A 24,478-nucleotide genomic window follows, 5' to 3' on the forward strand; every position below is an offset into this window, starting at 1 on the left:
ATAATTTTTATTGACAGCAATGAGATAATGTCTTACTGAAACTGCTAACACAGAGAGCCTCTTATAACAAGAGTCTTTGTGAAAATACACTGTTCTTTGTGAGTTGCTTCTAATGAGTTATAGGCAAGTAGATAGAGGGAATGGAAGTAGAGGGTGGTGCTCTGAGGTGATGCTGTTTACAATGATGGGCATTGCTCTGAGGGTACAAAGGCCCAGTAAAACCTTGTACTACTGAACATCATGTTGTGGCTACTTGATTTAGCCAAAGTAAAAGTGAATATGATCCTTTGACATTAACATTGTTATAGTTTTGCCTAATGAAGAAAATTCTAAAGCAAGGCTCTGATAAAGAGGGAGACAAACTTGGTGTAAATATTGGGTTGTAATGCATGTTTAGTATCACTTAGAGGACTGGTGCCACTCTTACCTGCTCTTGGTCATGACTGAGCAAAAAAATGTCCTGTAGGCAGTGCTCAGTATTGTAATTTGGTCAGTATGTCAGTCTGTGTTATGTTCTTTGTTTCCTGTAACAACAGCACTTAAATGACTGCTTTACCATGCTAGTTCAAAAAAAAGAAAAAAAACAACCAGAAAGTTCTTCTGTCTGATCTGCCTATGGGAGTGGGACTGTTGTAACTATGTTCTCCTTTCATGAACAGATCTGCAAGAAAATTCTGTGATTACATTGCTTGTCTTTAGATGTATAAATCAGAAGCACTGTAGCCTTAAGAGCATGGTTGATTTTCTTGTAGAATGCATACAATAGTAATACTTCTAGGTCTGTGCAATGCAGTCAAATTACCAGTCATTCTGTGCTATGACATAAGAAAAATATCAGTCTGGCAAGACTTGATGGAAGTTTGTCCTTGTAAAAAAGCTGAAATTATGTGGTTTGGATAATGCAGTCTGAGGGGTTTTTTTTTAATTAGACATGATATACAGTCTACCTTTGAATCTAGATTATATTAATTTGTGCACCCATTCTTGATGGTGTGGTGTACATTGTTCTCTCTGTGTGGTCATGGGACTCTCATCTAGTACATTCAGGTTTTCAGTAGCAGTAGCATGTCACATTTTGCTCACATTTTGACCTGTGGCCTCAAACTGTAGTTCTTTTTATTAACTTTAAAAGTAGTGCTATTTAGTGAATATTTTTCTTCCCAGTCTTACTTAAGTTATTCCTTAAAAACATTTTCATGTGTTAAAAGTCTATATTTTCTTCTGCATGTTCTACAGCATGGGTTATCCAGACAGGGTTTCTTTTCTCCTAATAGTTGATTATTTATTTTATTAAGTAATGTATTACTTTCTAGGCTGTTTTGGTGTTTGGTTCTTCAGTATTGTGGTGTTCTATGTTTGTGTGTGCATTCAGGTTGTTGGTTTGGTTGTATGGAAGAAGCACATAGAATAAATACATAGAAAATATGGTTTAAAGTTTGAGATTCTCAGTCCTTTAGTTTAATACCTGCATACCAGTCAACAGGGTTTTAATCATGGTTGTGTTTGGGAAGAAAGTATTGGGATATTTTTTGAGAAGAATTGATACAAATACGTCTGTCTTCTATGAGACATCAGTTCAGTGCTTTGGTCACTAAGGAGATAGATATTTGTTTGAGCCTTTGGCCACCTTGTTTCTCTTCACTGTTGATGAACTGTCTTTGTCATCTCATTAGTTAAAAGAACATGAGGGAGTTGTCCTCAGTGTAGATTTGCCAAATACATATTTCTAAGAATCAGTCATCCCTAGGCTTTACCTACATTTTTTCTGCAGTGATTTGTGGTTTTCAAGGCAGTCAGCTCACCCATATCTATTATTTTCCCCGTCCAAGCTGCATTAATCCTTAGATGATATGAGATACTGCATATGGGATTTGTACAGACTTGGACAGTTGAATTTTTCAGATATGCAGTTACATTCTTTTTCTTGTTAAGACCAATATGTCAATGTTCAGTTTTGTCATGCTACAATCAAATGTTAACTGCTAACTGCCCAAGTGTAGGTGCTTTCTGTAGTCTCATTGTGGGCTGTCTCAGAGCATATGATACAGTCTGTGGATAAGTCAGTGCACAGTTTTACTTTCCAGACAAGGCTGAACTTGTGACAGTGTATCTTTAATGAGTATGTGAGGGGCAGGCAAAACCACATTTAAATATTAATTTAAATAAATTCACTTTTCAGTGCCAGATTTAGTGCACATTAATTTTTAGAGTATGGAGGTATGATAATGTTTCTTCAAAATCTGTTATTGTGTGTGAAAACTCTATAAAATTTTATTATCCTTTCTGTATTGCAGAACCTTAACAAACAAGCGTTTGATCTTGCAAAAGTCCTGTTGAAAAGGACCGTCCAGACCATTGAACCATGTATTGCCAATGTATGTAAATTAATCTGCAAGTAATAAGTATTCTCTTTACTGTCTTTGTTTATTGGAGATTTGATGGGCATTTTTATTCTTTTAAATATTGCTTATAGAAGCTACTACAATTTTCCAAGTAGGATATTGTTGGCTTGGTTGTTAAGTGTGTGAGTATTTCAAATAAGCAAAGAGGAAATTAATTTTTATCCAATTCTGTCTAATGTTAAGCCTAAATCTAGGCTGTGAAAATAGGTGACCACCAAAAATCCTGTTACAACAAAAGGAATTATTAATAGTTCATATGTCCAGCAACCAGGCAGCCTTATTTCATACCAAGCTTTAGAATGAAGCATTTCAACCTACCGGCTCTTTGCTAGATTTTCTTTCCCCTCCTAAACTTGCTATGACTTGTAGTCATAAAGAGTAAAAGAACTATGCTTTTTACAAGGCTTCCTTCAAATTACAATTCCTTCTTGTTGAATATAAGTGTTGTATGTTCTGCATATTAATACAGCTGCTGCAATCTTTGATGAATGTGTTCTGATCCATTCTGTTGCCTTTCTTTGGTGCTGAAGCCAATAGAATTAATAAAATTCAGAGTAATTTAAAAGGGAATTAGGCAGATTCATAAAAGATTAATCAATACGTATTTAAAAGCTCATGGAGACTAACAGTTACCTCATTCCCCTGGTTTTTTTAAGCTTTGTAATTAGTCATATGTGAAAACAGGATAGTAATAAAGTAACCTTTGAGTTGAGTTAATACTATTCTCCTTACTTTCTTTTTCAAGTGTGTAATAGCTTTTTTTGCATTTGCATTTGCACTGCTTAAATAATATTAACCCACAATATCTAAAAGGAAGTATTAAATTTTAATATACTTTATATGAATCCAAAAATAAATCATTATTTAGACTACTTTGTTTTTTTCTGTTAGATCACTTATGATCTTGATACATTAGCCATCAAATATTGCAAGATGTAGCATAAAGACATCTGACATTCTTTAAAATGGATTTGAAGCAGAGTACCTGTGTTTTCAGCATTTGATGATCTTCAGTTGGATTGGCTTTCAATTACAAGAAAAATTTTTAAAAGCGCTGATTTTTTTTTGGTCAATGTTATACTGGATGAATATGCATTTTAAGTTAACAATTCTTTTATTACTTGTTAATTTTGCTTGGGAGATAGTTACTGAGATTTGAAATTATCAAATTGTCATGTATTAAACTCGCTTGATAGAGTTAATAAAACTGAACTGGGAAGGATGTTCGTAATTTGCTTGAGCCAAAATTGTAAGGGTGAAATGCTTTGATGTAATGAAGAAATTGTTCTTTGAATGCCTTCCATTTGTATAAAACCATTAATGATACTACATTAAAAGGATTTTTTAAAAATAATGTTTGCATTAATAAAAGAAAATATACTATGTAGCATTGTTTTTGTTTTAGTTTTTTAACCAGGTTCTGGTACTGGGAAAGTCTTCAGTAAGTGACTTATCAGAACATGTGTTTGACTTGATACAAGAGCTTTTTGCCATAGATCCTCATTTACTGCTGTCTGTCATGCCACAGCTGGAGTTCAAGCTGAAGGTGGGTTACAGTGAAGCTTTGGACAATCAGAAAAATTTTTGTTTAATGTTTTGTTAAAGAGTTTTGGTTTATTAAGAGTGCAGAACTGTAGATTTAATAAGTGTTCTACTAGGGGAATAAAAATTCTGTATTTATTGCTTTATTTTGAAGGCAAATATAATATTAAAGAAAGGATATTGGAAATTAGTATGCAATTATGTGCTTATTGCGCTTGCAAACATGTATTATGCACACAAAATATATATAATCATTATAATGATAAATTAATGCAGTCTAATGCAAAAGCTTTATGTACTTAATCTTTGGATTGCACCTAAAATTTATAAAGTAATTAGGCTGTGGTTGGCTTATCTTATGAAATGCAAATGTGTTAGCTTCAGTATTGATTTGTAGCATTTTCTTTTATAAAATAATGCTTTAATAATAGGGGAAGTATTTCCTAATGTTTTGTCAGATTTGTTATTGTCAGCTAATAAGTTAGCTGACTGAATTGAATCTTTGAAGATAGTTAATTTATCCTGATTTGGAAGTCTGTGGGGGTTTTAATTAAAAAGCCGTTTGTGTTTCCTGAGATTGTAAGTGGACAAGAGAAATAATTTTGCGTTTGTGAATGTACATGTAGGCTATGATTTCAACAAACAAAAGTAACCAAAAAATAGGTATTTGGTGAAATTACATGTGGCTTTCATTAGAGCACGTGTGTTTATAACATCTTAATTGGTGTCTTTACCACACACATAAAATAGTCTTTAAATGTTTTAAAACAGATCATTATTTGTTTGTATTGTCCGACGTATATTAGAGTATTGTCTATGGGTTTTTATTGCTGAAAAAGAAGGTTCGTTCAAAGCACAGCCATCTATTCAGTGTCTGTAATACAGTAGCTTCATATTTGTATATTATATTTGTATATTTTGCCTCATATGAGTCCTATAAGATAATTAAAGAGATTGAGGATTATCAGAAATACTTTCAAACTCAGTTTTTAACCTAACTGTTAAAAAAAAGAGAAAGAAAATTATTACTAAGGTATGACAGATAATGATTTACAGTTCCTTATTTATGTTTTGATTTTTAGAGTAATGATGGAGAAGAACGTTTGGCTGTTGTTCGACTTCTGGCTAAACTCTTTGGCTCCAAAGATTCTGATCTGGCCACGCAAAATCGACCTCTTTGGCAGTGCTTTCTTGGACGGTAAGAGGAATGGGATAGAATTCTGAATTTCTGTTATTTTTTAAATGTTCTTTTTTTTTTTTTTCTTACAGTATATTGCATTTTTCATTGCCTTTTTAGGGGATGTAACTGTTTGTTTGTATTTGAACAAGTTCCTTATTAAATCATCAAAGCAGAAAACTGCATGCAGTTACATTTTAGAAGAAAGAAGCCTGAAAGACTGCTGCTATATTGCTATCAGCTATGGCCAGAGAAGTTAGATAGCGCATTATATGTATAGCAGAATTTACACAATAGCTATGCCAGCATTGTCTGAAATTTCATACCGGTCAACTGTATCTGCAGCTCTGTTTTGCTTGGCATTTACCTTTCTGAGACAAGAGATACTTTCTTTTACGTAAATGTAGAAGTTCATAATTTTTTAAAAAGAATCCTTTCAAATGGTTCCTGGTGATGCCAGTTTACGTTTCGGTAATTTTGTGTGTGCATGTGTGTACACGCACACACAATCAACATTGTATGGAGACCTGTGTTTAGAAGTCAGTGGGCAAAATCCGTTGAGGCAACATTTTATCCACATACCATATTCCTTCTTTAATTTTAGTCCTGACTGAACTTCACAAGAAATAACGTAAATATTTGTATGAGGTACATTATGGAGATAAATTCAAAACATTTATACTCACTAATTTTGCCATATAAAAGTATTCTAATAGTTAACAGAACATACTGTCAACACATGTTACTACATAGAGAATAATACTGATTTGCAAAGCTAATTAAAAATTAACATTCATTATCTTCTATCCCTCTAGGTTCAATGATATCCATGTCCCTGTGAGATTAGAGAGTGTGAAATTCGCCAGTCATTGTTTAATGAACCATCCAGATTTAGCAAAAGACCTCACTGGTGAGATGCTCACACAGGAGTTAAGAAAAATCTACAAAATGAGCAAGGAACTGTGTAACTATTTTTGTACATAGCAGTGTAGTTCTGAAATGTACCAAGTCCAATGCTTGATAAGAGATGGAAGAGGTATCTGCTGAGTAATTGATTTCTGTTGAAGATGAGTGCTAGTTATTAGAAAGAGGAGGAGCGTGTGGCTTTCTGTGGACTTTCAGAGTGAGTAGTGAAGAAGCTACCCATTGCAAAATGAATTTTAAAGTAATTTCAAATTCTAAAGAAACTTTGGGTAAGGCAAAGCAAATACTGGTTCAACACCCTGACTTATTTTCAAAACCAGTCACTGAGTTCCATACTACTCTGTTCCACTGAACTCAAAAAATGCCTTTTTGCTGATCTAAACTATGAAGTTTCTTCTTTCTCTACAGTATCATGTTAACTATGAGAAGATTTTCAGGCTTAACTGAAAATACTGGGTTTTTTTTGATGCAAGCTATTCTACAGCAATTGTCAGTATTTCTGATTTATTATTTACATTTCTCACTCTTAGGGAATGAAAGTTTCTTCTTTTTGTTTCTTCTTATTCTCTCACCCACCTTTACTTACAGTATATTCTAGTCAACTTTATTTCACTTTATTACTTCTTGCAAATTATGTTATCCTGAAAGCTATCACTCCTATATTCTTCTGATATTTACAGTTATCTAATTGTTTTATAAAACTTTTAACATAGAAAACATCAGAACAGATGTTTCCTGTCGCTCTATATTTAATAGATTACATGGCTGTGATATATGACAGACATTTAATTGATTAAACATTAGTAATAAATTCATAGCACCTATGTAAAAAAGCCAAGCTTCTCATTGTTTCTGCTCATGACAGAATATTTGAAGGTTAGATCACACGACCCAGAAGAAGCCATTCGGCATGATGTTATTGTTACAATTATCACTGCGGGCAAGAGAGATCTCTCTTTAGTCAATGACCAGCTGCTTGGCTTTGTAAGGGAAAGAACGCTGGACAAACGGGTAAGTGTTAGTATTGTGTTTTCTGCTTCTAATATACTTCACTAAAAGTAAAATAAAAAAAAAGCCACAGAATCAGAGGATCTTCAGAGCTGACTATTAACAAGAATACTCATTGAAAAAAAATTTTCTTATGAGAACATCTTAATGAAAATTACATATTATGGTGGCATCAATCATGTGTTGTCAAGCAAATAGAGTCGTTGACTTGTGATAAACACAGTTACATTGTAAGAACATAAGAATGGTCACACATGTTTAACTCAAAGGTTGCTATAACCCATTATAATTCTCATAGTCATCAGTTTTGGCTTCCAGCAATTTGGGATTTAAGGATGTCTTAAGTCTGTTGGCCCATGCTCATAATAACTTTCAACAGAACTTTATTCCATGTATTTATCAAGTTCTTCTTGAATTTATTTGTACTTTATAAGCCTCCACGGCATATGCATCACTAAATTAAAGTTTAATGCATGTTTGGGAAAAATAACTTCACTTGTTTGCTTTTTGCTTGTCTGATAGTTTGACTGGGTATCTCATCTTGGATTGCATAAAATAATGAATATTCTTTGACTCATTTATATTTAATAGATATGATTACCATATATTCTCCAGTTCTTTGTTTTCTATTCTAAATAATCACCTGATTAACTTCCACACAAACTGATTGTTACATACTGCTGATCATTCTTGGCTGGATGTTCTTTGCCCTGTTGGAACTAAGGTGATCAGACTTAGGAGCAATGTGCCACTCACCAGAACATCTGATTTTGAATGGCATTCAGAGTTTGCACCATGTTACATACTTGATGATAACTTTTTTTCTTATTCTGAAACATTCTGTCTGTCTCTTCTGCTATTTCTGAGCAGTGAGCTGACCATTTGGGAAAACATTCATGTTAACATCAGTGTTTTTCTTGAATGACTTCAGGTGGTATACTGCCAAATGCTGTACATACCGAGTTAATGCTGGTGGGAAAACCTCGCCTTAATCTGAATTTCTTCCATTTCATATCATAACAATTCAGTAGCATGACATTTTTTTGCAGTTCTTAATTATGATGTTACATCTGACTACCTCAGTAAACTTCATACACACTGTTCAGTTAATTCTGTAATAATTTTTCATATGGTAAATGTCAGAGATTCCTTTCTGACTTCATCTACAGGTTTATTTTGTTCCCTTCATTGTGAAAATCAGTCATTTATTTCCAGCCATTTCCCCCCATGTTATAGTTAATAATTAATTCACAACAGAATTTTTTTTTTAGGCCCTCTGGTACAAGACTTTTTTGGAATTTTTTTGGGTTCCTAATGCATTTTACTGATGGACTTCTGGGTCTGCTAAAAGTTAATTTTTCTTCTATAAAACTTCCCATTATGTAAAGTTCATAGACACATTTCTGTAACTTATTTTTCAGTAGTGTCAGCTCTTTGTTGTCATTACTGTTTTATTTCAACCTGTTTGCCCATTCCACATCAGATGTTCTTTTGAGAGGCATATTGTTCCTCTTCAGACCCTTTGGTTTCTTTCACATTTGCTGTCTTCAATCTGCTTATAAACAAATTGCAATAATAGAATAATTAGTATTCGGTATATAATGTCTAAATTCTTGTAAAAGTCATGGATGGGTTACCACCTTTTGTAATTAAGATTACAAAATCTTAATGATTTTCTTCCTGCTTGCTTTATTTTTTTTTTTTTAATGTCTTCTAATGATACTTTAAGAAACCTCTTCAGACCTCTCTCCTGGAATAAATCTGTTTTTCTCTCAGCTATACAGAAAGAGTCTGGAAGGCTTCCTGCTTTGGTGAAGATGTTTAGTTAGTATGCTTTTAATAACTTCATTGTGAAAATATTGCCCATGCTTCATCAAGGATTTACTTTCAATTTGACAGAGTTTATACTGTTTCCTGTTTTCATTTTTTCAGATGTGACTCCATGCTCTTTGGAGAGTGATACCTACTAACAGACTTCTATGTGCAATGTAGCCATGTTGATTTTTTCCCCTTATTATTGTCCTTTTTTAATAGGCCATAAAAGGATACCCCCTATGTCGATCTAGCTGTTTTTTCTAGTTTTACCTCTTTTTGTTCTCCTTTTCAGTGAGAATGATACTATAATTGATTTGCAAAAGGATATCATCTTTTTGCAGAAAATACTGATTTTGAGTATGTTCACTATTTTAAAGCAGCTCTTCAATTAATTGTACTTGCAGCTTGACATTGCATGTTTCTCAGAAGTGATCAAGATCACCTTCTTTTTCAGCCACTAAACATGTCCAAAAGTTCATTTATGAGATCCACAAAATTTTAGTATAGCCACCACTTTGCACTGGGACTTTCCACCTAGTGAGAAGGGGATGATTGTTACTGTGTCTTTACCAGTGTCTCTGTTTTCCTTTAGCAAGCTGCTGTAAGAGGCAGTCAGCTATTACTGCACAGCTGTAATACTGATTTCTACAGAGCTAGGTCTTTTTTTGTGTGGCTTTAAATCAGTGGTGGCATGTAATGTTCCTCATATGTTAGACTAAGTCATTTCACACCAGTTGTAGGTTTGATATGTTGCATTTCAAGGTTAGGTGCTTTTTCAGGTGATCAGTGAAGAATAACTTTGTCTGTACATGATGTTTCTCTTATGAAAATCTCTGGAGAGAGCTTTAATGAAAGTATATCCTGAGGGGAAAATAAAATTGAGCGCTGACTAGAAATTACTACAACAAATACTTAGCATTTGAAGTAGACCATAGGAATATAGGATGTGTTAGTAAATATAGTTACTGCTGTAGAATGAAGATGAAGGACTTGTCAACTTTCATCTGTTTTTTTTAAAATTATTTTTAGGATTTCTCTCCAGTTTGGGAGAGGAGTATTGATAATGTCCATGTAACTATCTTTATGTTTTCTGTGTAGGATTTTCTTAATTCCAGGCTGAGTGCGCTATACCTATTTTAATCACTCCTTTTCTTTAAAAGAGCTCTCTATTTTGCTGGTTGCATTTACCCTTTGTAGCTGGGTTTCTGTTGGGCACATCTGCTGCAAACTCCTAAATAATGGTTCATCAGTCTGACTTCAGCTTTTTAGGTCTGCAGTCATCTGTCAAATGAGTATTGCTATTACTGTGAAAACAATGCTTGTCCAATAGGCTGAAGTAAAGTGCCAACCTGTCATTTCAGTTCTGCCTCTTATCTTTATAAAGCAGGGAAAAAAATTAAATCGTGCTAACTGGAACACCATTTAAGTGATCTGTTGTTTTTAATCCTGACCATATTTTAATTGACGCAGTATTGCTAAAGATAGTCTAAACGCTTTCTAGAGTGAAAGTTTCTGGATAAAAGACACTACTTAATTTTTTAAAGGAATGTACTTAGCTGATTTGATCTATATAGACATTTGCGTGATGATTGTAACAGTTTTAAAAAGAAACTAACAAACCCCACTTCCACTAGTAGTTTTCAAATCCATTTTTATTGCTCCACATGGAAAAGTAACTCTAGTAACGTGCTTCCCAGAAACTGAAATCTAGTCTTTGGTAATAATTGTCCTTAGGAAAGCTCCATTGAAACACTGTTTCAAAGGTCTTTCCAGCATCTTCACTTTTCAGAATGATTAGGAGACATTTTAAAAACAAATAACAAAAATACTCTTGTCCATAATACTGGAACAACCTTAAGAACCTGAAAAGTTGAGAGGGTTTTGACAGCTGACTTCATTGGCATTTCTCCCAACAGTCTTTATGGAGTAGAGACTCAGGCCCTTCATAAGAACTGACTTGCACATCATCAGCTTGAAGTCAAAAGCTGTAGAGGAGCCATAGAACCATACACCCATTTTTGGTTCCTCTTTATGCATTTTTCTGCATGTGTGTTAATTTTAACTGTGCTGAACACCATTGTGGCTTTTTTCCAGATGAAGGAGAAGGGTTGTAAGATGTTTATTAAAGTTATTGTAATGGGTAAGGGATTGTACTGAATTTTCAATAGCAATTTTTTTTCAAAACTCAGCCCAACAGTCATCAGTGGAGGAATTTAATTATGTTGGTCAACCAAGGAAGCTAAGGTTATCAAAATTCTTCTGCTAAATAAATCAGCGTAGTAATTCTGCTAGCTGTGTTTATGTATGCTGTCTTTGAAAATGACTATTACATTCCTCTTTGTGTTTATTTGCTGTTTCAGCTTTAATTCTCAGAAGTGTCCTATTCTTTTTTTTTTCCCTACATGTGTCTCCTATTCAATGACTTGCTTCCATGGTGTTCCAAACATTCTTCAAGTGGTTTGGTCCAGTGTCTCCTATTGTCACTTTGCAACTGGCTTTCTACATGCTCTGAGATCTACTCTACAGTTATTTCACCAATCAGAATTCTATTTGCAATCCGAACTTCCTTTCTTTTGTAATTCCTCGTTACTCCCTCATTTTAGGCTTAAATTTTCTGGAATAATTTCTAGAAATCATTTTTTGTTTTCTTCTGACGAGTTTTGCCATCCATCATTCCTTTCTCATATAGGAGATCAGATGAAGCTATTACCTGCATTGGAAGGGTATATCTGAATGCAGAAAAATATTACTACTTTTCTGAAAATATTTCTCTTTCAGGCTTTTATATTCTTTAAAATGTGCTTTAGACTGTAGCAGGAGTGAACAAATTCGTGCAGAAAAGTTAAATAATAACATCTATTTATAGCTGAAGTTTTTCTCTTTCATGAAAACTAATTACTGTGTTATGTTCTAGCAAAGTCGTTACTATCTTGACTCATCTGTCACTCAAGAAATACAACAAGTAACAAAACACAAGTTTATTCTTTCCATCTTACTGTTATAACCTACTCCAACAGCTAGTAGTGTCTTGTGGTGACATGGGCCATATTATTTAGAAGATTTGTCTTTTCTTTGCCCTTCAAGAAAAGGAAGTATTCAGTAAAACTATTAAGAAATTAAATTTGCAGTACCTCAGTGGTATTGAGTCAAGCCTTCAGTTTTAACAAGATTGAGGAAGTTATAGTGTGAATAATAGTATCTACATTTGTGCTTCCTAGGCTGAAATGATCTGAGCATTGTTAGTCCTTGGGAGTTCAAGGCCAAAAGTGATACCTAGTGTGTCCTGAAAGAAATTATCTCTTTCAGTTCAAATTCAATGCATTTCTTCTAAATGATGGGGGAAAACAAGTGTCTTCTGAGATTTACTGTGTAAATCATTCAGCAGGAGACACTATGCTGCCTAAATTAATCCTGAAGTCAGTTTTTGTATGATTCCTTGCACAAATGAGCAGAGGATGGCTTATGGGTCTTGTCTGTTAAAGTATTTAATAATGGGCTATTTGTTATTTACTTGAGAGGATAAAGTATGACCACCAGAAGCAAGATGGAGAACCCATGAACTCTTCCTGTAGCTGTTGTACTCTGGGGGTTTTTTCCTCAATCCTTTCAGTAGTCTTAGAGCAATTGCTTCAAGGCTTCAGCAGAATGGGCCTCTCCCATTATCCTGGAAGGTGGCCTAAGAGCTCAAGCCTGGCAGGTTTAGCTTGGCCTAGGCTCCAGATCTCCCGTGTCTAGGCAAGGGTGCTATGAGATGGTGCAATGGTAAGAAAGAAGTCTGCCACTTACCTGGTGCCTGTCTCTGAATAGATAAGCCTTCCAAATCCTGACTCAGTAAGACACTTATTCAGGCGTACATGTTAAGCTGTACTTAATTTCTTTTCTGCTGGCTGGTTCCCAGATTTTTTACGCTCGGCACAGAGAAGTACTGAAGTCCTGGGTACTGGCAGTATTTAATCTGCATAGTACTGGCGAAAAAAACATTACACAGGCTTTGCAAATTTTCATCTTGAGGCTTCAAACAGCATTTTTCAGCTTTTGAAGTGTCTAAATATAGGAGATCAGAAAGTGACTATTTTGTCTTCCATGCTTCTACATCTTTACTGTATTTTGTATGGTTTATTTATTTATTTATTTATTTATTTATTTGCAAAACCAATTCCCCAACTTCTTTTAATTTCTTCCCTCTCAAGTGGCGAGTAAGAAAAGAAGCTATGATGGGTCTTGCCCAGCTGTACAAGAAATATTGTCTTCATGCTGAGGCTGGAAAAGATGCTGCAGAGAAAGTGAGCTGGATAAAGGATAAACTTTTGCACATATATTATCAAAATAGCATTGATGACAAGTGAGTCAATCTAAGTCTTCCTAATTTTAATTGTATAGTGATAAGAGTTACTCTGAAAATATGTTCTTCTCTTGTGAAAGCTGTTATATTCTGTATTTTTGGGTTGATGTATGGTGTATTTAATTAATCATTAAGACATGTATACACATATTCAGAATTGTTGTATTATCTGTTCATGGACTCATTTTATATAGTGATGGAACTAGATCTATGATGATAGCAGATTTTCATTAACTAACTACTGTGTAGGAAAAGAATTGTTAAATCTGGCATTTATTATGCCAGCTGTTGTTTGCCTTACTGCTTTCCAGAGGCCAGGCTGTTAAAATCCATCCTCTGTGAGTGCTATGTGTGTCCACACCACAAAGATGTCACCTTTTAGTATATGGACCTTTAGGTAGACCAAAGGCTGAAGAAAAATCAGGGGTGCTTTCACATTTGATTCGTCTGTGTTTTGTCACTCAGTCCCTTTGATTTTTTGAAATACCATTTTGGTGTTGAAAAAAGTATTTTGGCCAAGGTTTTGGAAGATTATTAATAGTCTTTCAGGAAGAGAGAAGCTGTGATATCACACAAAGGTGGAATTTCAGCCTAGATTTTTAGTATGGTGGACTCAGAAAATTCTTTACAGTGTTTCTTAGCGCCTTGCTTATGCAGCCTACTACTTCAGTATGTTTTGTTACCTTGGTGACTAGTCTGAATGGGCCAATAGCCTCCTTCAGTTGCCGGTTAGGATACTAAATTTTTAAGCACTGCAGTGGTGATAGCTCTTGCTCTTTTCATCTGACTGGTTGTAAGTGGGCCATAGTTGCATATTTGATTAGTTGGCACCTTTTTTCAAAATCAGGAAGTTTTCACATAGTTTATACAAAGCTAATTCAGCATATACATAAAAATATACTTGAGTTTGCATTGAGAGGTTTCTGGCTTTTCTACCATTTTTACATCTCATTTTCAGTACACAGGTTTGATAGTGGACAGAGAATGAATCAGTTGTATAGTGAATGGGGCAGATGTTTTCTGTATTTCTGCTCAAGCAAAAGCAGAACACTGATGGAATTAGGCAGGGAATTTTAAGGGAAGAGTGTGTCATCAAAGCTGAGTTTCTTTCTCTGACATGATTTCAGAAAGCCTGATTATGCTATTGAAACTAGCTTTTTCATGAGGTGGCATGGATTGTATCCAGTTTGTTTTCTGTGTGTCCACAGAGAAAGATTGGTAACTTGATTTTTAATGTTCTGAGTCAGTTTGATACTCTAAATTTTAATTCAAATGCCGCTAGTCTTCAAGGCTAACAATTAAGTTCTTGCTCAGTGACACCGTTGGGTTGGTTTCCTCATCTCAGCAGAACGAAAAATGTGTTTGTGCTATTATCAGGATTTTAGAGATTTAGCACCTGAAGAGATGTAGAAATGCTATGATCTTTTAAGACAGAATCTGTTCAATCCTTTTAACACATAAACAAGCACAGGCCAAAATTAGCCAACTCTGGCCTATTTTCCTTCAATAATGGAGCAAGGCAGATAAAAAGTAGCAGTGGACAGCTCTGAGCCTTGGAGTATTTTCCACAGGGTACATGGGATAACACTATTTCTTTCAGGAGATAATATTGCAATATCACACATAAATATTCACACACTTCAGGCAAGTGTGATAGAACAGATTTTTTTCCACACATTGATAATTTGGTCACTTGATAATGTGTTTGTTGTTGCTTGGCTGTTCATGTACACGTCTACTCAAGACTGAAAACTTCTGATCATAAGAGCTGCCTCTCATGTAGTCTCTGAGCTTCCTTGTTTTACAATAAATACACAGGGAATGGAGTGAAACAACCACATCCGAAACAGTGCCCTGTTACCAACTATTGTTATCCTAGCCAGTCACTTTCTTCACAGGAGAGAAGTGTGTCTTGCAGTTGTTCCCACTTTGTAAATGTTGACCCTAACCAGCAGGGACCAGGGAAGGGATGATGCAGTTGTTCCATTTGTATTGACTGCTTTTCTAGAACATGTATCTATAGAGACACGGACTAGAGCAATGTTCATAAATTGGTAAGAGCTCTGATGCCTCCAGTCTTCTAGTGTGTTAAACAGATGGAGTCCCTTGAGCTCTGAAGATCCTGTTCCCCAAACAATTTAGTTCTTGGAGTTATCATTAGGAAAGTGTACATTTAAAGAGACAAAGCCACGTTTTCTTTGATAGTAATGGGCTGTCTTGAGATAGTTGTATCCATACTCATGGTCATCCTCTTATTCCTCTGTCTTGCCATCATGTCTCTTGGAATTTTCTTTCATCAAAAATAAGCTGTGTGAACAGAAATAAGGTGTGTTTGATCTGTGCTCCTGGTCTCTGTACAAGGTACTCACAGAATTCTTGCTAGTACCAGTGCACTGGTATATAGTGAAAAGGTTTTAAAACTCAAAAAGACAGTATTTGTCAATAAATATCAAATTGGATTGCTGAACATTGTGCACAGCTTTCATTAGTATGAATTGAATTAACATTTGAATGTTCTTTCATTGGGGGAGCTATGATTAGATGAACTACTCACTTCTATTTTGTAGTTCAAAGTTGGTATTTAATGTAAAACTTCAAATGTATATTTAAAAAAGGTAATCGGAGATTGTTTTTGCTGGTTTGGTTTGTTCTCAGTTTGCCTTTTGCCCCTTTAGTTGTATATGTTTTGTTGTTCCTTCATCTCCACGTTTTTAGTGCTGACTTTAGTTTCTGTATTAAAATGAGTAGATTCTCAAGTACTACAAGGGTACTTCAGATTTTTATTTTTCCTCCCCTTTGAGTTATATTCTTGTATTCTTTCTCCTTTATTTGATCTCTTTACTGTCAGTCTTCCTTCAATATATTAGAATAAACAAAGGGAGATTCTCAAATCCTAAAGACAAGGAGAATTTGGATGGTGACAGATAATTCCCTCTTAGAGGTGAAAGTGAAAGAACTTGGAAAAGCTCTCAAGGAGCAGTTCTTGCTAATCTTTCTATTGGTAGTGGAAGGAGTCTTTACAGCTGAGAAAAAAGGCCGCTACTTTTTTCTTCTTTCTTTGTTGAAAAATCTGGTTTTAATGACTTCTGCTATTGTTTTTTCAGCTTGTCTGGAAGGTATTGTTTGACATGTACAGTAGTGATTTCTTTTTTTCTTCTTTTCCTGCAGATTACTGGTAGAGAAAATCTTTGCTCAGTATCTTGTCCCACACAATTTGGAAACAGAAGAGCGAATGAAGTGCTTGTACTATTTGTATGCTAGCTTGGATCCAAATGCTGTCAAGTAAATATTGTTTGTATTCAACAAATACTTGTTTTCTTAGGCTTTTCTAACATCTCTGTTTTCTTACTTGTATTATATAATAAAAATACAGCTAATGGATGCTTAGCATTATTTGCAAGTAGCATAGTATTTAAAAACCTTTCCCTTTTATATACAAACCCAATACATCCATTAGAGGATCCCATGGTATTTGAGAAGAGCGGGTTATCCATTCATTTTCATGCAGACTTAAAAGTGTGCAAGTGATGACTTAGGTTTGCTCTGTATTAGGAACCATGATGAAGGTGTTTGTAACTGAATTCTGGTTGATGGTGGACTGTTTTTTATTTGGGTGGTTGTAAGAAATACTACAGGTGTCCTGCATATGTTAAATTGTTCCTAGAAGAATAGAGAGCTGATGTTCTGTAAAAAGAGAAAATCAGTTCCGCCTTGTTTTCAACACTTATTTTTAATATTTGGTCGGTTTTGATTGTACCTAACAGGTGTTGCGCTGTTAAGATAAATAAATTAACAATCTTATTTATTGAAACATCCAGCATGTTTTTGTCATAAAGAAGTTTTTCCTTTCTTGTTTCCCATTTTTGCAGAGCACTGAATGAGATGTGGAAGTGCCAGAACATGCTGAGGAGTCATGTACGAGAATTGCTGGATTTGCATAAGCAGCCCACTGTACGGTTTTGAAAATATTTCTGCTTTATCCAGTGGATCTATGGGACTGATTTACTGGGGGGGTTTTAGTACTGTGTTATTGATTCAATGTAACTTCATTATTTGTTGATTTCTATATGTAGACAACATTCCGTTCTCATGAAGTAAAGTTGCTTTCTGTAATGCTTGAAGGTATATGACCTCCTTCTGTTGATCATTTTTTCATAGTACTGCTCAAGAGCTTTGGAACAAATTTTTTCAAAGGTTTTTGTTTGCTTTTGACAGACCTTTTTTCTTTATCACTTTCTAAGAGATTTTGAAAATGGAATATGTTGTAACATAAAGCAGTGATTTCTTCATTGGTTAGAAAAAACAAGTTTTTAAGTATTTCTTCTGGAGTTTTACTAGTAGAAATTTTAAATAGAAAAGGGCATTGCTTTGAGGTTTTGATGAGAGAGTGGGCTTGCGGGAAGAGTGGGCTTGTGGGAAGTTTCTGTCTTGGGGGTACTGGGGACTTTTTCCTGATTTTGACCTGTTATGTGAATTAATGAATTTTTGCAGTTCTTTGATGTTACAAGAAGATTTTTTTGCCTTTCTGTGTAGTAGCTGCTAGTGATAGTTACTCTATTCCAGTATCTATTCTTAAAACAAAAACATAAAACGTAAGATTCAGAAGTAGAAACTAATGCTGCAGAAGAACTAACAGATCAGCTTAAAGGTGTATTTTGTAAAGGAGATATTGTTGATTTGTTTGTCTGTTTTTGCTCTTGTCCTCAGTCAGAAGCAAACAGTGCTGCCATGTTTGGAAAGCTGATGACCATAGCAAGTAAGTGTTAATAGCTTTCTGTAAACATTCTATAAACTACTACAGCATTCCTGGAAGCTGTATTTCTGTGAGTCTTGGCCTGTTGAAGTTGCACATTTATCTCACCTTAAACTGTTTTTGATCATACAGAAAACCTTCCAGATCCTGGGAAAGCACAGGATTTTGTGAAGAAATTCAATCAGGTTTTGGGTGATGATGAGAAACTTCGGTCCCAGCTTGAACTGTTAATTAGCCCTACATGTTCTTGTAAACAGGCAGATGTCTGTGTGGTAAGGAAATGGAAAAGCAAACTTTCATACCATAAATATTTGCGCTTAAAACTGCTACCTGGAATTAATGGTCATCTTAGTTACCTAAACATGGTTTTTACATGTTTCCAATTTTCAAAAAATGTCTTTTTGATTAACCTGTAGAGATTAGGGAAAAGATAGTTGCAATCATTATCTTAAGAAAACATCAGCTTTATTCCTTCCTGGGCTTATAAGCATCAAGCATAATGTCTAAAAGACCAGTTTATTTCTGATATTTTATTTTGTTTCAAGTGCTTTTTTTGTGGTGGGGTTCCCAAACTGTCTTCTCATACTGGTTCAGCTTTCAAGTACCAGCAAGTCATCTGTTACCATCTACATATTATTAATTTATTTTTCATCCTAGAATAGTGTTTTGAGATCACTCTTTTATTTTTCTCATTTTTTAACCTCTTTGAAAATACACACCTTAATATTAAAATGTACTTTTCCAGATTCTGCCAACCATCACAGATTGCCTTAGACCATTAAAAAACAAAACAAGCAATTTCATTGACAGGAATTACAAAGATCACAAAGAGCATCTATGAACAGACACAGCCTTCTTGGGTTTTGTCTAATGGCTCAGAAATTTTACAGGGAAGGAAGGAGGACTTTTTTTTTCATTCTTATGAAATCTCAGGTAGTGCAGGGTTACCCACAGTTTTCTGCATTACACTTGACAACAGACATAGACATTCTGTTCTCTGCACTTCACTCTAATTTAGATCTGTTTTGAATCTGGACTGCAATATTTAAGAACTTCTGAAGAACTCTTAATTAGAAATCTATTTAAATAGTTTTGTAAAGTATGTCTGCTTTGAATATAACATGATCAGGAGAGGTGTGGAGATACCAACTCCAGTCCCCCTCTTAAAAACATTTCACTGATTATATAGACAATCTGTCTGGTAAAAAAAGGTAACTATATTTAGCTTACTCAACATGTTTAAGAAGTAAGTAATATGAGTGTAATTCTTGTTTGTATCTAACGTTCTTGTAGAGGGAGATAGCCCGGAAACTTGCAAATCCTAAGCAGCCAACAAATCCTTTTCTGGAAATGGTCAAATTTCTTTTGGAAAGAATTGCCCCTGTACATATTGACTCAGAAGCCATTAGGTAAGTTTGAAAGATCATGAACAATTGACTCATGAATGATTAAAATATGCTAGAAATAGCAAAAGAAAAAATAATTTTCTTGGTGTTTAAATTGGTCTCTGCTAGCACTAAATGTGTGGGTGAGTTTTAAATCAAAATTATGTAGATATATTCATTCCCAGGAACCTAGAGGATGCAACTTCTTTTGCTGCTTTGCTATGCTGTCTGTAAAATGATTTTGAAAATGTAGCAGTTCATGGTGAAAATTCTATTTGTGGGGCTTCAGGTGAAAACTGGAACCTAATTTTCACGTAGTTAACTGCAGCACAGTCTTCCATATAGCATCTGAATTAATTAGCTTTTATGGGATTGTGTAAGAGAATGTTTTGATTTCTTTTGGACTTGTCTGGCAACCTAATTACATTCTGAAACTTGTGCAAGTATGTGTTGATCTAATGCCACCAGCATGGTGGGGTTTTTTTTGGATGGATGTTTTTTCCCCCTAAAGAATTTGTTTTGCAGAAAGTGAAATTAGAAGGAAAAGGACTAATGTAATAACTTAAAAATAGCAAAAACCAGACAGCAATGCCAACACCACCCCCAAGGACTGTTGCTTTCCCTGTATATGTTGTGAAAACTAAGTAATCTTGCTTGTATCTCCAGCCTTTAACATTGTTATACTTACTTGTTCTGTTTTTTTATCCTCATTTCAGTGCACTAGTAAAACTAATGAATAAATCCATAGAGGGGACAGCTGATGATGAAGAGGAGGGTGTAAGTCCTGATACTGCTATTCGTGCAGGGCTTGAACTTCTCAAGGTAATCTACATTAATGCAGCTGTAATGGAAGGGGCAAAAAGGGCTTGAGTAACAAATTAATGTTAGCATGGGTTTAGTAGTTATTACTTAGATAATTACTTTTTTAATGTATGAAACTGCATATTCATACTCACTTGAAAGAAGAATAATGGAAGAGATGGTTTGTTGGAAGAAGTATGTTTTGGAAAGGGTGCCAAGCATTGAAATGGTACATGTTAAAGCAGAAATTTAGTTCTGCTTAGGGAAGTAGTAGAGAAAAAGGTGTAGAGGTGTGTATGACACTGGAAGGAGAGCAAGCAGTTAGCTCAAGAGCCACGTTATTTAATAAGACGGGAACTTGTGTTCAGTGGTGCTGAGAAGTGGAAGGGGGAGAAAGAAGGATTTGAAATAGCTGGAAAACGATAGCCCGTGTTTTGTTTGTAGATGTCTTCTTGGTTTCTTTTCTGCTCAGGGACTATAGATTCTGGAGAAATTAAAATTTCAGTTCAGTTAAATTAGGTTGAAAAAAAGTGTTCTTAAATAGATTGCAATATAAACAAATACTCTTGAAAAAGTGTTCATTTGAAGAAATATGTTTTTATATTTTCAAATAATGTAGTATCCTACAGAATATAAGGAGGACCTGAAAAGCAAAACCTAGATGAATTTATTTGAAAATTTATATATAATCTTCTCCACAATACAGTTAATGAATGTAATAGTTTTGTATGGGCATGTAACAGCTATTTATGGTGATAGTAATGCCCATAAACAGCCCTAATTTTGTTTTTCTGATTATTCATTTACTATGAATAAATATACCTTTGTTTTAATGTATGTCTGCAGGTTCTGTCCTTTACACATCCTACCTCGTTCCACTCTGCAGAGACCTATGAGTCTCTACTGCAGTGCCTCAGGATGGAAGATGATAAGGTAGCTGAGGCAGCCATACAGATTTTCAGAAACACGGGTCACAAAATAGAAACAGACTTGCCACAGATAAGATCGTGAGTACTGTTACATTCTGCTTTTCATATCTGCAATTCTGCCTCTTCATAGTTTATTCAGTGTGTTACCCCTATCTAGTCTTGTTAATAAGAAAACCTTCTCTTCCATGATTTCGATTTCCTTCAGTACCTTTCTCTCCCTATCCCTTCATTTTTTAATTTTGTGCTCTCACACTTTTTATATGTTTATTGAATGTGTTAGGTACTTCTTCAAAATCTTCATATAATAGAGACATTAAAACCTGTGCATAGCAAGTCTTTTAGGTTACAAAATAAGCAGCAGCAAAAATACAGCAAAGATATGATTTCTTGGCATAATTTCTACTCATATCTATCCTTCATATTATTTTTTCTATTTTTGTAACAAACGCAGATACTATCTCTGATATAGTTACCAGCTCTGTTATTAAACAAGATGGGAAGCAAAATCTAAAAGCAAGCATAATTGTCTATCTGTAAGTTGTCAAGCAATTCATACTGTACTGCTGATTAAAGCTGCATAATCTACTAGGTATTCACTGACTATTAAATACCTTGTGAGTAACATCCAAAACCTTAAAATCAGCCTGTCAGTAACTAACTTGTCCAAATAATAAATCACACATTTCAAGTTCTCATATATTGAAATAGTATTTTGGATATTGCCATGTTAGAATGCATATCAGTGTACACTTTTAAGTTTGCTGTAAATTAAAGCTGTAACCTCAGTGATTCTTCTGAATGGGGATCAGATTTTGCACAAAAGGAAAATATTACAAATACAAGTATATGCGATACATTTTAAGACATTTGTAGGGATAAAAAGAAAAAAAAGCCCAGCAATCCCCATTGTGAGTACAGTTGCCAGTACCGTCCCAAGTGTCTTTGGTTTCCTACCAGAATTTAATCAATACTCTGTTGCTGGGCTATATAATCTCAAAGGATCTGGTATTGCTGACATTTCTTTGACTTCATGCCTTAGCCAGTTGTTGGTGAACTTTAGTCTGGGAGGTCTCAACTTAAAAATCTAACTGTCAAAGTGGAGGTAGCATCCTTGGCATGGTTTCCAGGCAAGTCAGGTTGGCATTCTGAAAAACCTTGTCAGTGTTTACACTTGACACAAAGAAAAAGATGTCTGAGGACAAGTAGATGTTCTAGATTTCATATATTTAGAAATCTTTATCATAAATGAATGATATGATGCAATCAGCAAGATAGTTTGTTTCAAAGGACCTGTTTGTATTTTCGGGTTTTTTTAATGCTTCTGTGAGCAGACTACTTGCTGTCCTTTAAAGCAGTGTTCACCAGCAGCAGCAGCTCAAATTCTTTTTCCTTGTAAAGGAAATAAATAAGGGGTTTTGTACCAGTTCATGGACAAAGACTACCTTATGACTCGGGATCCTGATGAAAGCACTGGCCATGCTCAAACAGAGCTTGTGGACCATGTGTAAACTTGTAGATGTAAACATGTAAAGGTGCATGTCAACATTTCAGGTTTCACCTTTTGCAGAATTGTGTCAGTTGGGGTGTGCTGAGGTGTGGTTTGTAACTGCTACACCAAGACCTAATGCAAATGTTCATGCACTTAACACCATGAAAACTCTAGGTTAGTCATTGAAGCTTATTTTAACTGTAGGTTTTACTAAATTCTGCCCTGTTTTGGCTCTTAATCCAATTTGTGGAATCTTGGCAGGTTTGAGAAGAGATTTTCTACTTCAGGATGCTGTTAACATGTTTCTCAGGGTCTTTGGTTTTGGATTTTGTGGGGGTTTTGAGGAAACTGAGGTTTGATTCTTTCAACCCAGCAAGTTGCTCTTTAGCCTCGGTTGCTGATTTTGATTATGTAGAATGTGTCAGCAGGGTGCTGAATAATCGATGTACTGAATACTATAAAAGAGCTTTTCAAGGAAGCAGGGAGATTTTTGGGGATGTTTCTGTGTCCGACTCTTTCTAGGTGGTTTTGTTTTTTCTTGTTAGTTGCTGGGTGAGCTGCAGGGGGAACCTCCTGAGTTAGTCGTTCAGCTGCTGAGCTCTGGTGGGACAGGCCTGCCTTCCAGCACTGCCTGGGGAGTGACACTGAACAGTCTGAGCAACTTGGACCTGGTGTCAGGAGTGGCTTCTGCCCGGCACATCAGAAGATAGATTGCAGGGGATTCAAAATCTCACAGCAAAGCAGTTGTTTGCTTGTGTATACATTGTGATTAAAAGTTCTGGTTATAAAAGCCTGTAAACACACTGATGTTCAGTGGTTATTCTTAGCTTTCCCAAATCTTCTTCAGGCCTGTCATTCCCAAGCTTGGATAATAAGTCCAAGAATTCATCCTAGCTGAAACTGTCACGTTGCCCCCACCCTTACATTTGTCTTCCTAAATAGCTTTATTTTGATCATTATGTTCTTTCATGTTTGAATTTTTTTTCCTGTGTGCTGTTTTCTTCTTGTATGTGTACAGTCAGATATTCAAGTATTGCTAAATACAGTTCCATCCTGCTTTTTACTTTATGATTGTGATCATTCCTGAACAGACTTCAAAGGGATACTTGATTTATAAGACAGTGATGATAGATTTGTGTGTGTGAAGATACTTAATTTTTTTTATTGCAAATTGCATTTTGAAGTATTCTATTTAATGTTCACACAGAACACTAATTCCGATTTTGCATCAGAAAGCAAAAAGAGGCACTCCTCATCAGGCAAAACAAGCTGTTCACTGTATACATGCCATATTTTCAAATAAAGAAGTACAACTTGCACAGATCTTTGAGGTATGTGTTGCCTTCAAGTTTTGTTTCTGTTAATAATTGATACTAGTAATTAAAATGAATTCCTACTTTTATTAACAGGTAACAGTTTATGAGGTCAGGAAGCCTACAGTTGTATGGTAGTTAAGTCATTAATTTTACAATAGCAAGCTATTAATATTTGTTTCCCAAAGTCACAATTTGCTAATATTCTTATGTCTGATAGGTGAAGGTTTTTCTTTTTATCTGCATGGAAGAAGTTTGGGGGAAGTAAGCTAAATATGCTGGCCTGATCCACAGCAAATCCCATGGGGACACATTTAGCAGATACTAAATGAGAGATAACATTCCCTGCCTTCAAGCTGTATTGAATTACCCAGCTTTAAGGTCTTTACACATACAGCCTTGCCTCACTAAGGCAGTTAGTGCAGAACAACTAGGCTGTAAGCTCAAACAACTTACTACTCACTTACTGCTTCCTTAGACAAGTTATTAGGCAAGAAGATATTCTATACAGAGCAGTTTATTACTTCTCACTGTAATCTTTTAAATAATAACATTATTAATCTGCACTTGTGAAATATTTTAGGTTCGTAATCTTGGC

The 24,478-nt window shown here is 35.0% G+C and overlaps 1 protein-coding gene across 2 annotated transcripts in view; it reads left to right on the plus strand.

Annotated features, from left to right (window-relative positions):
* PDS5A (PDS5 cohesin associated factor A) overlaps window positions 1-24,478 on the plus strand; it is a 76,277-nt gene that overhangs the window by 32,927 nt on the left and 18,872 nt on the right. For both annotated transcript variants that reach the window (XM_050973924.1, XM_050973925.1), the window contains exons 7-20: window positions 2,295-2,375; window positions 3,808-3,948; window positions 5,027-5,142; window positions 5,937-6,031; window positions 6,911-7,056; window positions 13,059-13,210; window positions 16,379-16,492; window positions 17,080-17,161; window positions 17,918-17,966; window positions 18,096-18,235; window positions 19,257-19,372; window positions 20,065-20,170; window positions 20,996-21,156; window positions 23,775-23,898. In XM_050973924.1, coding sequence (XP_050829881.1) covers window positions 2,295-2,375; window positions 3,808-3,948; window positions 5,027-5,142; window positions 5,937-6,031; window positions 6,911-7,056; window positions 13,059-13,210; window positions 16,379-16,492; window positions 17,080-17,161; window positions 17,918-17,966; window positions 18,096-18,235; window positions 19,257-19,372; window positions 20,065-20,170; window positions 20,996-21,156; window positions 23,775-23,898 — 1,623 coding nt within the window. The remainder of the gene's footprint in view (window positions 1-2,294; window positions 2,376-3,807; window positions 3,949-5,026; window positions 5,143-5,936; window positions 6,032-6,910; window positions 7,057-13,058; window positions 13,211-16,378; window positions 16,493-17,079; window positions 17,162-17,917; window positions 17,967-18,095; window positions 18,236-19,256; window positions 19,373-20,064; window positions 20,171-20,995; window positions 21,157-23,774; window positions 23,899-24,478) is intronic.

This window comes from Serinus canaria, chromosome 4 (genome assembly GCF_022539315.1).
Source record: "Serinus canaria isolate serCan28SL12 chromosome 4, serCan2020, whole genome shotgun sequence".
NCBI lineage: Eukaryota > Metazoa > Chordata > Aves > Passeriformes > Fringillidae > Serinus > Serinus canaria.